This window comes from Ursus arctos, unplaced genomic scaffold (assembly GCF_023065955.2).
Source record: "Ursus arctos isolate Adak ecotype North America unplaced genomic scaffold, UrsArc2.0 scaffold_8, whole genome shotgun sequence".
Classification (NCBI taxonomy): domain Eukaryota; kingdom Metazoa; phylum Chordata; class Mammalia; order Carnivora; family Ursidae; genus Ursus; species Ursus arctos.
The window spans coordinates 49,525,287-49,538,823 of record NW_026623100.1 but is presented as its reverse complement, the minus strand read 5'-3'; the positions used below and the strand labels follow the sequence as shown (position 1 = coordinate 49,538,823).

The 13,537-nt window shown below is 42.8% G+C and overlaps 1 protein-coding gene across 1 annotated transcript; it reads right to left on the bottom strand.

The window, feature by feature from the left end:
• Positions 1-5,718: 5,718 nt before the first annotated feature.
• IL1B (interleukin 1 beta) lies at positions 5,719-12,933 on the bottom strand. Its single transcript, XM_026480573.4, has 7 exons — positions 12,873-12,933; positions 12,366-12,427; positions 11,759-11,810; positions 9,911-10,115; positions 9,212-9,376; positions 7,862-7,992; positions 5,719-7,105 (listed from the first exon to the last, which is right to left on the bottom strand). Exons 2-7 carry the CDS (start codon positions 12,410-12,412, stop codon positions 6,896-6,898), a joined length of 810 nt encoding a protein of 269 aa, XP_026336358.2. The 5' UTR covers positions 12,413-12,427; positions 12,873-12,933; the 3' UTR covers positions 5,719-6,895.
• Between the last annotated feature and the right edge of the window lie 604 nt (positions 12,934-13,537).

The following is a 13,537-nucleotide window of genomic DNA, read 5'->3' as shown; positions in this document are numbered from 1 at the left end:
TATATGGACCACAACTTCTTTTTTTTTTTTTTTTAAAGATTTTATTTATTTATTTGACAGTGAGAGACAACCAGTGAGAGGGGAAACACAAGCAGGGGGAGTGGGAGAGGAAGAAGCAGGCTCATAGCGGAAGAGCCTGATGTGGGGCTCGATCCCAGAACGCCAGGATCACGCCCTGAGCCGAAGGCAGACACTTAACCGCTGTGCCACCCAGGCGCCCCTGGACCACAACTTCTTAATCCAGTCATCTGTTGAAGGGCATCTCGGCTCCTTCCACAATTTAGCTATTGTGGACAATACTGCTATGAACATTGGGGTGCATACGGCCCTTCTCTTCACTACATCTGTATCTTTGGGGTAAATACCCAGTAGTGCAGTGGCTGGATCATAGGGTAGCTCTATTTTTAACTTTTTAAAATTATAAGAGAAACAAAAGATAAAATGAACTTGTGGGACTTCATCAAGATAAAAAGCTTCTGCACAGCCAAGGAAACAGTCAAAAAAACTAAGAGGCAGCCCACCAAATGGGAGAAGATATTTGCAAATGATGCTACAGATAAAAAACTGGCATCCAAGATCTACAAAGAACTTCTCTAACTCAATACGCGAGAAACAAATAAACAAATCATAAAATGGGCAGAAGATATGAACAGACACTCTTCCAATGATGATATACAAATGGCTAACAGACACATGAAAAAATGTTCAAAATCATTAGCCATCCGAGAAATTCAAATCCAAATCACACTGAGATACCACCTTTCGCCAGTTAGAATGGCAAAAATTGACAAGGCAAGAAACAACAATTGCTGGAGAGGATGTGGAGAAAGGGGATCCCTCCTACATTGTTGGTGGGAATGCAAGTTGGCACAGCCACTCTGGAAAACAGTGTGGAGGTCCCTTAAAAAGTTAAAAATTGAGCTACCCTATGACCCAGCCATTGCACTACTGGGTATTTACCCCAAAGATACAGACGTAGTGAAGAGAAGGGCCATATGCACCCCAATGTTCATAGCAGCATTGTCCACAATAGCCAAATCGTGGAAGGAACTGAGATGCCCTTCAACAGATGACTGGATTAAGAAGTTGTGGTCCATATATACAATGGAATATTACTCAGCTGTCAGAAAGAACGAGTCCTCAACATTTGCTGCAACATGGATGGCACTGGAGGAGATAATGCTAAGTGAAGTAAGTCAAGCAGAGAAAGACAAATATCATATGATTTCTCTCATCTATGGAACATAAGAACTAGGAAGATCGGTAGGGGAAGAAAGGGATAAAGAAAGGGGGGGTAATCAGAAGGGGGAATGAAACATGAGAGACTATGGACTCTGAGAAACAAACTGAGGGCTTCAGAGGGGAGGGGGGTGGGGGAATGGGATAGACTGGTGATGGGTAGTGAGGAGGGCACGTGTTGCATGGTGCACTGGGTGTTATACGCAACTAATGAAGCATCGAGCTTTACATCGGAAACCAGGGATGTACTGTATGGTGACTAACATAATATAATAAAAAAACATTAAAATAAAAAAAATAAAAAATTTAAAAAATTATAAAAAATTTTAGGTTTTAACCTAAAACATGTATGTTGGCAAAGGGGTGAGGTCATAGTTTTTCAAAACTCTCATAGGTGGTTTATAAGCTAAGATATTGGAAGACCAACATTCTACAAAGATTAGGGCCCTGGAAGGGCCTTTCAGGGAGAGAATTGGACTTGATGCTCTAGAAGCGAGGTCCATGATGGATGGTGCATCAAGAGGACATTACATACTTGGGACAAAGTTCTTATCCCTATGGCTAGGAGGGAACTGAGGCTCAGCTCCCACATTTGACATCTTTTCTAGGTGTTCCTGGTATGTTATATTTTAAAGCCAAATCATGTGTGTGTAGATACTCCTGTATGTATCTGGATTCCACATATCCCTCTGCTCCAAGGACTCATCCAAACCCAGCCTTCACAAGCAAACCATGTGGACCCTTCTGGCTAGGTACTTCTTCAGGTTGACTTGCAGTATCAGGATGCTCAGGTGGTGTCTGGGAGGACTCCCTTGACTCACACTTCTGATCCCTGGCAGATGAAGGACATCATACCTTTTTTTGGCTCTGAGAGCTGATGGGTTTGGGTGCAAGGAGGGGCTGGAGAGAAAGCGAAGCATTGATTCTTTCAAACAGCCTATGTAGAAGCTCAGGTCAAGAAAGGGAGTGGCTGAATACCATTAACAACTTACTCCTTAGTCCCCAGAGGGCCCCACTTGCCCTAGGATAGGTTTTACCTGGACCCCTCTATCTCCAGCTGCCCTATTTGCCAGAAGGTGAGATGTTCTCAGACACAGGGAGGTCCCTGATTTGAGAGAGCTGCCTAGGCCCCTGGCACCCTCCTTGCTCCTCCCAGACTTACCTTTCCTGGTCCACATACTTCATTTCATGGTTTTATGACTTGCTTTCCAAGAGGGAATTTAATTTTCATGATTATTTGTGTAAACAGACAATCATACAAATAAGAAAAACATTGCTTCTGAACTTCCCAGGGGGGAAAATCTAATCACTCGGCTTGTGTCCAAAGTGCCAATTTAGGAGCCAAGATGTGGGTAAGATGTCATAGAACTGGGAGGAGGCTCTGACTATGGTCTTACACACCTGGGTGGGCATCACACCAGTTCTCTAGGTCATTCTCACCCTGGCTTCCAGTTGAATCAGATGTTTGTGGATAATTCAGCAAGGCTGTACAGGGGGATGAGGGATGGGACAGGGAGGAGATCTGTACAGAAGACACGCTGAATAATGCTTCCGTCATTGACCATGACATTGTAGCAGCCACCCACCCTCAACCTGCCTTTCAGACTAGATGTGCTCATACCATTGCATCATTTATCTTCCCCCCCCAACAGATACTGGCTTACTCCAGCCCAAGCATATAGGATAAGACACACCCTAACCCTATGGACTCAAATTTAGAAGCACTTGCCTCCTACTCTCCAGGTACATGGGATCTCTTTGAAAGCTGGTAAGAGCTGTGGTGATATGGTGTGTTACCTGCTGGAGGTGGAGAAAAATTAACTTCTCAGCCCATTATAAAGACTTCCTACTTCTGGTCATATTTCGTGTGGTTGATAGAGTTGGGGGAGGGTTCTGGTTCTCTGCACTCAAATCATTTGATCTTTTCCATTTAGAAATAGCCTATTTCTCTTTTCCAGGATAAGAACACCTAGTGCAGAGAAAGGGAGAGCTGTTAACAGGGAAAGAACTTGACTCCAAACCAGGAATATGATAGTCTTTGGGGGATCAGTTTTAATCTTTGGCTCAGTTCCAGGAATTGAAACTCAGGCCTTTTGAACATTTTAATGCAGAGGATTTTTTAAAAAAATTATATAAGTAATTCACAAATACATCTTCTTGTAAAAAATTCAAGCATAAATAAAGCTAAAGTTCCTCTTGATGATCCCCTCCCCTGCCCCAACCCACCCCACAAAACCACTCTTTTCAGTCTAGTCAATACCTTTCCAGAGCTCTCTGTCTTACTTACTTACTCTTAGAAGCATATGGCCATGCATTTTGGATGTGTGGTACTTTTTTCTTTTATGTGAACAGTATCATCCTGTACTTAAGGTTTTGCAGTTTGACCTTTTCTTTCAATGATTTGTCTGAATCTTTTTCCATTTCAGCACTACTTATTTTTATTTTTATTTTTAACTCGCCATGGTTTATTTAACCTTTTCCTTACCCGTAGACATTTAGGTTGTTTCCAGTTTATTTTGTTTAACTTTTTATAAACAATTCTAAAATAAACATCCTTGAAATTGTTTCTTTAGGGAAGACACCAAATAGTGGAATTGCTGAGTCATAAGTCATGTTAAAAATAAATGAGACACTGCCAATTTTCTCTCTAAAATGGCTGTAGCAGTTTACACTCACATAGATGATTTGGAATCTGGCTTCCCCATAAGGTTAGATGGCTTCACGGTTTGTCATTCTTTCTCATGTTCTCTCTTTTGGACCTGTGAGAGGTGGGTGGAATTGTATCAATCAACCAAGGAAAGGGGACAGTATCCTTGCTGGGACTCCCAGGGGTACTTCTGCTCTCTTCCCTGGGCCAGCTGCCTACCTCCCAGCAGCTCTATCATGTACTGGGGAATGAGCACCACTTGGGTACCTTCCCATCCTTTGCAGTGCAGTTATGAAGCAGACAGAGCTGGGAGAGGGGGCTCTGCCAGGTTGTAGGGCCTCCATCCAGCTCCTGTGCCCTAGCTTGGAAAGCTGTGAAGGAGGAGGGGGAAAGGGTACTAGGAGCGAGCTGCTGACAACTGGGACATTTCAATTAAGTCATATATATATGACTTGATAATAACTATGAAAATTATAAATGAACATCCCCTTTGGCCCAGCAATTTATATATATATATATATATTGTATATATAATATATATGTATTATATATTATATATATATATATATCTGACAAATACCTTTTAAAAATTTTACCATTTTATTTCTAAGTAGTAATATAGTCACACGATTAAAAAATCAAACTGTATAAAAAATATCTAGAGAAATGTCTTCCTCCCACCATTGTTCCCTATATTTTATTCCCCAGCCCCTCACAGCTACTTTTTAAATTTCATACATATCTTTCAGAATTTTTGAAATCAAATACAAACACATTGGAAAGTATTGTCTAATCTTTCCCCCGATCTTTGTTACCTAAAAGTCAGTGCACTATAAACACTGTCTGCCTCTCGCTCTTTTTTAGTTACCAGCTTATCTTGAACAGGCTTCCGTGTTGGTATCGAATGCTTTCTGATTTTTTGCGAAAGGGAGGGAGGGGAGAAGAGAGGGAGAGAGAGAGAATGAGAGAGAGAGAGGAAATATCTTAAACAGGCTCCATGCCCAACATGGGCTCAGTCTCACAACCCTGAGATCATGACCTGAGCTGAAATCTAGTCAGACACTTAACAGACTGAACTACCCAGGTGCCCCTCTGATTCTTTTTTACAGCTGCATGACATTCCATTGTATGGTTGTCCCATAATTCATTTAGACAGGCTCCCATTGATAGACATTTGGGGTTCTTTTTCTCAATCTTTTGCTTTTACAAGTTATGTGTAATGAATAATTTTGATCATGTGTCATTTCACATGGGTGGATATACATAGGATAAATCCTCATAAGTGAAATTGCTGGGCCAAAGGGGATGTTCATTTGTAATTTTCATAGTTTTATCAAATGTTCCTCTACAGGAGTTCTGCCAATTTATACTCCCAACTGTAGTGGTTAAGAGCGGGAGTTTCCCCAGTCTTCCCAACAGAGTGTGTTGTTAAACTTTTGACTTTTGATAATCTGATAGGAGAACATTGGTATATCAAAGTACAGTTATTTCAGTTTTCTTATCGTAAGTAGTATTGAGCATGTTTTACTCTGTCCAAGATCTAATAGTAGTTCCTTTTCTGTGGACTGCCTGTTAATATATTGTTTGTTGGATTTTTCCCTGTTCAGGTTTTTTCTAATGTTTTGAAGAAACCCTGTATATAGTAAACAAATTACCCCTTTGCCTGAGGTACAGTTACAAATATTTTTTCCGTGGGTTGTTTTTGTGTTTTGACTTTGCTTCTGGTGACTTCTGCAATTCTGACAGTTTACTCCTTACATCATTTATTATTCATTTTTTGCTCCATGCTCTTGATCATACTGGTCCCACTACTAAGAGTACCCTTTCCCTTCTTTTCTATGTGAGGAACTCCTGCTCATTCTTTTAGGTCTGACTCATATGTCATCTTCCTTGACCCTCTGTCCTCCACAGTAGATGTTGTCCTCCTGGCTGCTCCTTTCATACTTTATCTTACCTCTATTTGCCACATTGCCTTATTTTTGCTTGTATCTATCTGCCTCTCCTATCTAACTAGGAATGTCTTACCTGTCTTGTTTCTGTACTCCCAGCTCCTGGCACATAGGATTTACTTAATAAATGTTTGTTGAATAAATGAGTAGAGAAATTGTTGACAGTGGTTACCACCAACACTTCCTCCCTTACTTCAGCTGATCCTATTTTTTCAGACGAAACTTGTGTACCAAATATCCTTTTGTGGAGAAACAGAAATGAAGGGGAGGAAGGTGGGCTTGTCTTTGTTGGTCAGTGATGTTCCTAGGTATTTTGCCATGCTCAGTGATGAGGAGTGGGCTTCCAGCTTCCCAAGGAGAACTCTTATGGCCCCATTTATCTTTACTCTTCTGTGTCAGATCCAAGAAAAGGCAATTACCACATGGAAAAAAAATTTTTTTCAGTGAAATTTATTTCAGAATCATTGAAGCAGTGTGATCATACTTAATCATTCATAAATATTCCTATTTAAACAATCTGAGCTTATACATTTTTCAGTCTTGGTGAAAGGACTTGATGAAAAGATGGCACATTAGTGCAAATTAAATTCATTTCATAGCTATTGAAGAGTGGGCTCTTTCACAGACACTGATGCTTCTTGACCCGCTTGACTTAAATTAAATAGAATAACCCACCAATAAATAAATAAATAAATAAATAGTTTTGTGGTTGTTCATCAGAAGCTGGGCACAAAGGACAGAGGGTTCCTTTGAACCTAAGGTGTAATGGCTTCTGCCATGCTGGCTTCGAGTAAGTAGAAGAGATGAGAGGGACCTGACTCAGCAGAGGGGGTCTGAGGATTGGCCTTGGCAAAAGGGGGCTATTCCACCTGGCTGGTAGGCAGGAGATTTTCTTAGCAGTGATTTAGGGAAGGCAGCTGTGCACTGATTAGATAATGAAGTGATGTGTGCACCGATGAGATAGTGAAGTTCGGCTTGAGGCCATGTTTAAAGCATTCTATTCCCCTTCCACTAGCACTAAGTGTTACTCAGCACTTGTGGACTTTCTGGGTCCAGGTCTCTAGGAAGTGGGTTCCATGGTGAAGTCAGTTATATCCTGACCACCTTTGGTATTTCCCAGGAAGACAGGCATTTCTTCTGCTTGAGAGGTGCTGATGTACCAGTTGGGGAACTGGGAAGACTCAAATTCCAACCTGTGCTTGATTTGTGTCTTGTTGAAGACAAATCGCTTTTCCATCTTCTTCTTTGGGTAAACTCTGGGGTCTAACATCTGCAACAAAACAGAAATGAGAATTTTTATGAGGGAAGGGACAAAAGACACTCTGCTGAAGTTATTCTCTGGTTCAGCTAGAGAGGAAACTGATGAGTCATAGGACCAGGATTCAGACTCCTGATTTACCCTTGTGACCCCAACTTTCTGTGTAGTGCCTGAAAAACTCCTACTCTTTTCTGAAACTTAGTATCAAATGGTAGGGAGCATAATATAAGTGGGGATTTTATTAAAAAGTGAAAATTGGATTAAAACTTCTAGGAGTAGCTAGTTTCCAGGGACTTTTGCTGTATTTTTCCTTATGGCCTTGGCTAGAATGACTTCAACTTAGAAATGAAACTTTTGCTGGGAAAGCTTGTTGGGGGTGAGGTAGGGTAGAGGGTGATTTTGGGAGTGGAGGAGATGATAAGTGGCAGCTCCCTTGAATTGATTAATTTCCCAAAGTGTCATTTATCAAATGGAGCAACCCTAACAAGGTTATAAAGCTTCTAACCCTAACATTGTGTCATCTGTTGGGTGGTAACAATGGCAGGATATAATATATCAGCAAATGACTTAGTTTTCTGTGTTGGGAGTGAAAGTTGCATGCATCTAACAATTACATTAAATTTATTTACATTTATGCAAAATTATCAAGTAGCTCTGCTCCCAGATTTCCTGGGGGGCGGTGGGGAAGGTGGATATCTTGGAAGTAAGTGAGGCCTGAGAGTGTTTGAGAGAAGCCTGGGAAGCCTTCAGCCCCTGGTACTCACTCACCTCCAGCTGCAGGGTGGGCTTCCCATCTTTCATCACACAGGACAGGTACAGATTCTTTTCCTTGATGCACAAGGCCACAGGTATCTTGTTACTACTTTCATCCCCTTGCACAAAGCTCATGCGGAACACCGCTAGAGAAAAGAAAGGGGCCTTGTGGTTAGGAACACACAGCAGTGCAGAGCTGGCCCAACCACGGGACTCACAATTAACATCTTCCGTGGGAACCCACACTGAGGTTCCTGTGGCCTAACGGGTAGGATAACTTGGCTTCCCACAGACAATAGCAGGGTCAGTTGGTTGATTCTTTTCTCCAAAGAAGGTCTGGGGGTTTCTTAAAGCCTCATTACAGTGGCAATGAAGACTTAGGGGGTCTAAGTTTTGACAACTGAAGGAAGGAAGCCATTTGGTGACCGGCCGGTGGTGTGGCCATCCAAGTGAGCGGGGTAATTTGATCCATGGGAAAGGCAAGAAAAGAGGTAGATCAGGGCTCCTGAAGGGAAACAGGCCCAAATCTGTCTCAGGAACATGGAGCAAATGGGAAGAACTTGGGAGAGGGGAGGCTTAGCTGGGAAAAGTGGCTCCAAAGGGACACTCATTTTAATCTTCCTTAGTCACAGCCATCTCATTTGGGGGCCGTTAGGTCATGCTCACAACCCAGTTCTAAAGAAACAGGTTTGTCCTGGCCTGGCTGAGATGCCTCTCTCCAAGGTCAGCCGCCTTGGAAGAGAACAGGCTGCTCCTTTCAGCTGCGCCCTTGGCTGTGCTCCTGCATACGGGGTTCAGCCACAGTGGCAAGGCGCCAGGCAGATTTCCACAAGTAACGGGCTCTACAGACTCGAAACATTTGCTAGTTACAATAGGGAGAGATAAGTTCCTGCTTGTCAGTAAAATTTCCCTACAAGGAACCATCTGGTATGGGGCGGGAAGGATGTTAGGGTTAACGGGGCAGAGTTGGGAATGAGGATGGACCCATTATCTGTTTGCCACTCTAGTTTCAACCTCAACAACAGGAAAAAGGAGCCCACAGGCAGTTAGGTCATGTCCATCAAATGACCCCTTTCTAATGGAAGCATCGACATTGCACTATCATTCAAAGACTTGGCTGGACAATGGTCCTGGGTGTTCTTGAGCATTCTAATTTCTCAGAGTCTCATCTCTTGTTGAAAAATGAACACTCTAAGGGAATCAATCTGATGTCATTGCTAGGACCCAAACAGAAAGTTTAGATGTTCATTATTACATGTTTTTTCATTTATGTTCATAATTTGCCTTATTATTCTACTTTGTTAAAAAAAAAGAATTGGCAAGCAGCCAGGAGGCCAAGAAAGGAATCAAGATGTCCCCATTTACCTTGTTGGTTCACACTACTCCCATTGAGGTGGAGAGCCCGCAACTCATACGAGTTATACAGCACCAGGGATTTTTGGTTCACGTCCCGGAACTTGCAGTCCACCGATTGCAGGGGTGCGTCACACACAAGGGCATCATCATCACACGCTTCAGAGATGATGGGTTCTGAAATGTGGAGCATATATGCTGTTTAGGAAGAAAATTGGAAGGGCAGGCCAGAGGATAGAAGGCAGCAGAATTTGGTTTTTTTTGGAGGATATCTGAGCATGCACAGCTGGAGTTTGATTATAACCTTGGTGGGGAGAAGGTGGGGTGTGTGAGAACACTGGACCTGGCACCATAAGATGTGGATTCAGGCTTGCTGTGGACTAGCAATAGAGCTACTCACATAAAATGGCAATGGCAGTAGCACTAGCCCAACAAGGACATCGTGAGACTTGCAGGAGGTAATGCAAGTGAAAGCCTCTGAGATGGGTAGAGTGACTGGCAAATGTGAGTAGTTATCAAGGTCTTACTTTAAGAATAGTTTCAACTAAAGAGATAATTCATTTGGTTTCTAGGCTTCTCTGTTTTTCTCTCAATACTAGGCCTTCTACTTTTAAAAGGCTTCAGCTTCGGGGTAGTTTAGTTGACGCATTATGGACTCTGAGAAGCAGATGACCAGAGATCTCCTGTCTATGCTTGGTTCTCAGTAAATACCTTCTTCAAAGATGCAGGAAAAGACATTCTTCAGGTCATCATCCTGGAAGAGCTGTGAGCAGGGTAAAGAGATCTTCTTCAGCTTCTCTAAAGCCACAACGACTGACACGAAATGCCTCAGACTCTTGTTCTGGAGCTGGTGGGAAATGTGCAGCTGGATGCCCTCATCTTCCAGAAAGCTGTTGTTCAGGTCTTGGAAGCAGCACTGTGGAGAGACCAAGGAAGAGCGTGTTAAGGCGTTTGGACCAGAGAACTCCTGTTTTTACATCAGAGAGGCCAAGGCACCTTGGAGATAACTGAGCTTCTAATGTTCAACTCTCTTCTCTCCGAAGCCCAGAGAGGTTCAGTGGTTTATCTAAGGGCACGTGGCAAGTTATTGGCAGACCCAAAACCAGAACTGTGGGCTTTCTGGTGCCCTATATGGTATTCTTTTAGAATAAAACCCATGTCTGCCTCATTTATCTTTTTTATACACTGCTCCACCTAACCGTAAATTTATACCTTCTTACCTTCTGTGTCTTTTTGTATCCCTAATGCTTTAACACAATGTATTTAATTTTTCATGGCAATGATGATCATAACATTTTCCATTCATCTATGTTCATTCAACATGTTTTTTAATTATTCTATACAAGTTCTTTCTTTTTTTCTAAACACTGTCTCATAAGCATTCTACAAATACTTTAAAAGTGGTTACTGTTTGTGAAATATGTTCCCACCTTCCCGTTATTCAGAGAAACAGTATAACTGTATGAAGGCTTAAGTGAGGTTGCCCTGGCAGCATGATAATGGTTTGAACTCTCAAAGGACAGTTAAAGAGGCCTCTAACGACACAGAGGAAAGCTGGGTGTGACAGAAGTTCCTGCCCAGAGCTGAGGCTCCGGATGACAGTGAGCCAGGATGCTGGAAGGAGCAGTGGGGGTTAGGGCTGGACTGAGAAGCCACACCGCACCCGGGGCTGGAATAAACCAGTGACTGGTTTTAAAACATTTAAAGAAATGTGCTTTTTACGAGTAGGGACTGGATTATTAGGCTAGGGGAGGCTGCCAAGAATTGGAAAAAAAAAAGGAGAAAAGTAGCTGCTTGCTAATGTGTCCCGCTGACCTAGCTGGGTTGATGGCTATACCACCTCGGAAAGCCATCAGGCCTTGTACAGAAGAGAAGGGGTAGCTCGAATGTTAAAATGGCTCCCAGTAAGGTTGAGAGTCAGAGAAACACCGATTTCCAGGGATAAACTTAGCCATCATTGACAATATTTCAGAATTGAACGTTATAGGATGCCAGGAGCTCAAAGATCATCTAGTTCATTCCCCTTATTTTTCAGAGCCCCAAGGGGTGAAATGGCTTCTTTAAGGTCAAACAGCAAGTGAATGAATCTCTTTCAACTCTTAATTCATCTTTTTGTTTACATCATCCACATCTTATTGTCATAAGCTCCACCCCAGGGAGGAAAAACTATTCTTCCTTTTAAGGGGGGCAGGCATATGTTAATTCCCAAGGACTTAAGTGATTTTATGTAGGCAGAACCCTCTCCTAAAAGGAAAATCAAATTTGCATTGGAGCCTTGGCTGCCTTCCGAACAAGACACAGTGAACTTTATCACCACTGCCATTCCTCCTTGCTCTCCACAAGCCTGGCCATTGTCACCAGGCCTTAGTGAGTGACTGTGGGAGTGGTATAGTGACCAATCAGCATGCAGTGCCATCTGTGTCTGTCTCACTAGAAGAGTTGTAAAAGTCCTTCCATCACAAAATACCATGGAAACAAGGTGGCCCAGAACCCTTTTCCTGGAGCCTCTCCCATGTCAGAGTCTATCCAGGAGTTTGTGAGCTAAGCCCATGGTCTTACCTTCATCTTTCTGGGGCCATCAGCCTCAAAGAATAGGTCATTCTCATTGTCACTGCAATAAAAACAGAGAGATTGCTCAAGTACATCTCCCAGACAAGTTTTCTTTTCTTTTCTTTTTTTTTAAATTCCCTGCAAACAGTCTTCATTATTAATAGGAAACTGCAAATAGTATGTCCCTTAAAGTTGCCGAAAGCTGCTGGCAAGTTTTGTGGTAATATGCATGGAATGGCATAGGAGGCAGGACAGATATCCTGGGTATGCCCTGTTGGATCCTGAGACCGAACTTCCACCCACTTCGCATCTGAGCTTTTCCTCTCTGTCAAGCCAGACTTTGCCAAGAGATCTCCTGTATTGTGCACTTGGAATCTTTTCTTCCTATTTGCCATCTGCAGGAAGCCGCTGCAGCAACATCTGGATGGCCTATGGGTCCAAAGGCTGGACTCGTGGTGGGAAATCATTCTTTAAACCAGATTAACTTGGAGCCGTGCTTGCCACTGAAAGAGGCAGTTTGGGGGACAAATCTGGTCTCCAAGCACAGATAACACTCCACTCTTGAAAGAGGAGCTCTGGATCTGCTCCCATTGCTGGTCTCAGTCTCCCCACTGACCTGCAGTAGTAAGACATTTCACTGGTGGGTTCAGGTACTCTTGCCATGGCTGCTTCAGAAACCTGTGTAAAGAGGAGAAAATAAGTGACTCCTGCCACGCCAGTATCCATGAGGGCTGCCTTCACATGTGAGTTTCCCTTAGCACCTGGCACATGGCAGGCATGTAAAGGAACAATCTTTAAATGAATGAGTGAATGTATGAGAGAGCCTTCCTTTGGGTCCAGAAGAAACATTTGCTAAACCAAACCCAAACCAGGAGTATATTCATTAGATCTGGAGCAGAGGCTTTGACACTGATCTCTCAGATGTCAGCTGCTACATAAGCAATACTCATTCCCAGAATATTTCACAAATCATAGCCATAATACATGTGGCATTTTTGTAAAAAGCCCAGCCCTCAGGCAGAAAGGAAGGGAGAGAGGGAGGGAGGGAGGGAGAGACAGAGACAGAGAGACAGAGAGACTGGACTGGAACCCAGTCATAAAGAAGAGTTAGTTCAAGTTGTACCTGAGTAGTGAAGACCAGCTGGAGAGAATAGAATCCTGGAGTAGACCACTGTGCCTTGAAAAGCTGTGCCATCTGCCAATTGCTACCCCACTTTTATATTCTTCAAAAGCAGAAGTGGAGAGCTGAAGAATTTCCCCTTTGGTTAACTGATTTCACAACCAAGTTTAAAAAAAAAAAAGACGATCAGTGGGAACTTCTGGGGGAGGGTAAACTGAAATAATTGTCTAGCGCATGGAAGGGCAAGTGGTAGCAAATGATGACACATTTTTGCAAATGTGTCATTATGCAAATACATATAGTTTTTCTGATAACTGTTACACAAATGATGTCAATATTAAAATATAGGATTTTCCTAGGTTAGAATACTATTTTAATTTAGGGTCTCGAACAAAATGGAGGACACACAGATACCTACATGAACAGGCTCCCTCACTCATGCATTGCACTTACATTTGGGAGCCTTCCCACTTGGAGATAGATTAAGGGGTATAAAGAAGTGACAGTAAACTTTTCAGTCTGAACTGAGGGTGCTGTTCTCTACTTTAGCTCAGGGTTAGTTACAGAAGCCTCTGGGGAGACAGGTGACCTCCTAGGATGGGGCAGAAAATATATAGTTGTGCAGGTGTTCAGGCTCCTGATGGGGCTGGGAGAACCTTGCAGATAAG

Bases quoted from the DNA above. Each gene is read 5' to 3' on its own strand.
- IL1B (XM_026480573.4), bottom strand. From the start codon at position 12,412: ATGGCAAGAGTACCTGAACCCACCAGTGAAATGTCTTACTACTGCAG. The intron at 11,811-12,365 runs GTCAGTGGGGAG...TTTTTATTGCAG, and splicing joins GAAATGTCTTACTACTGCAG to TGACAATGAGAATGACCTAT. The intron at 10,116-11,758 runs GTAAGACCATGG...GTCTCTCCACAG, and splicing joins ATGGCCCCAGAAAGATGAAG to TGCTGCTTCCAAGACCTGAA.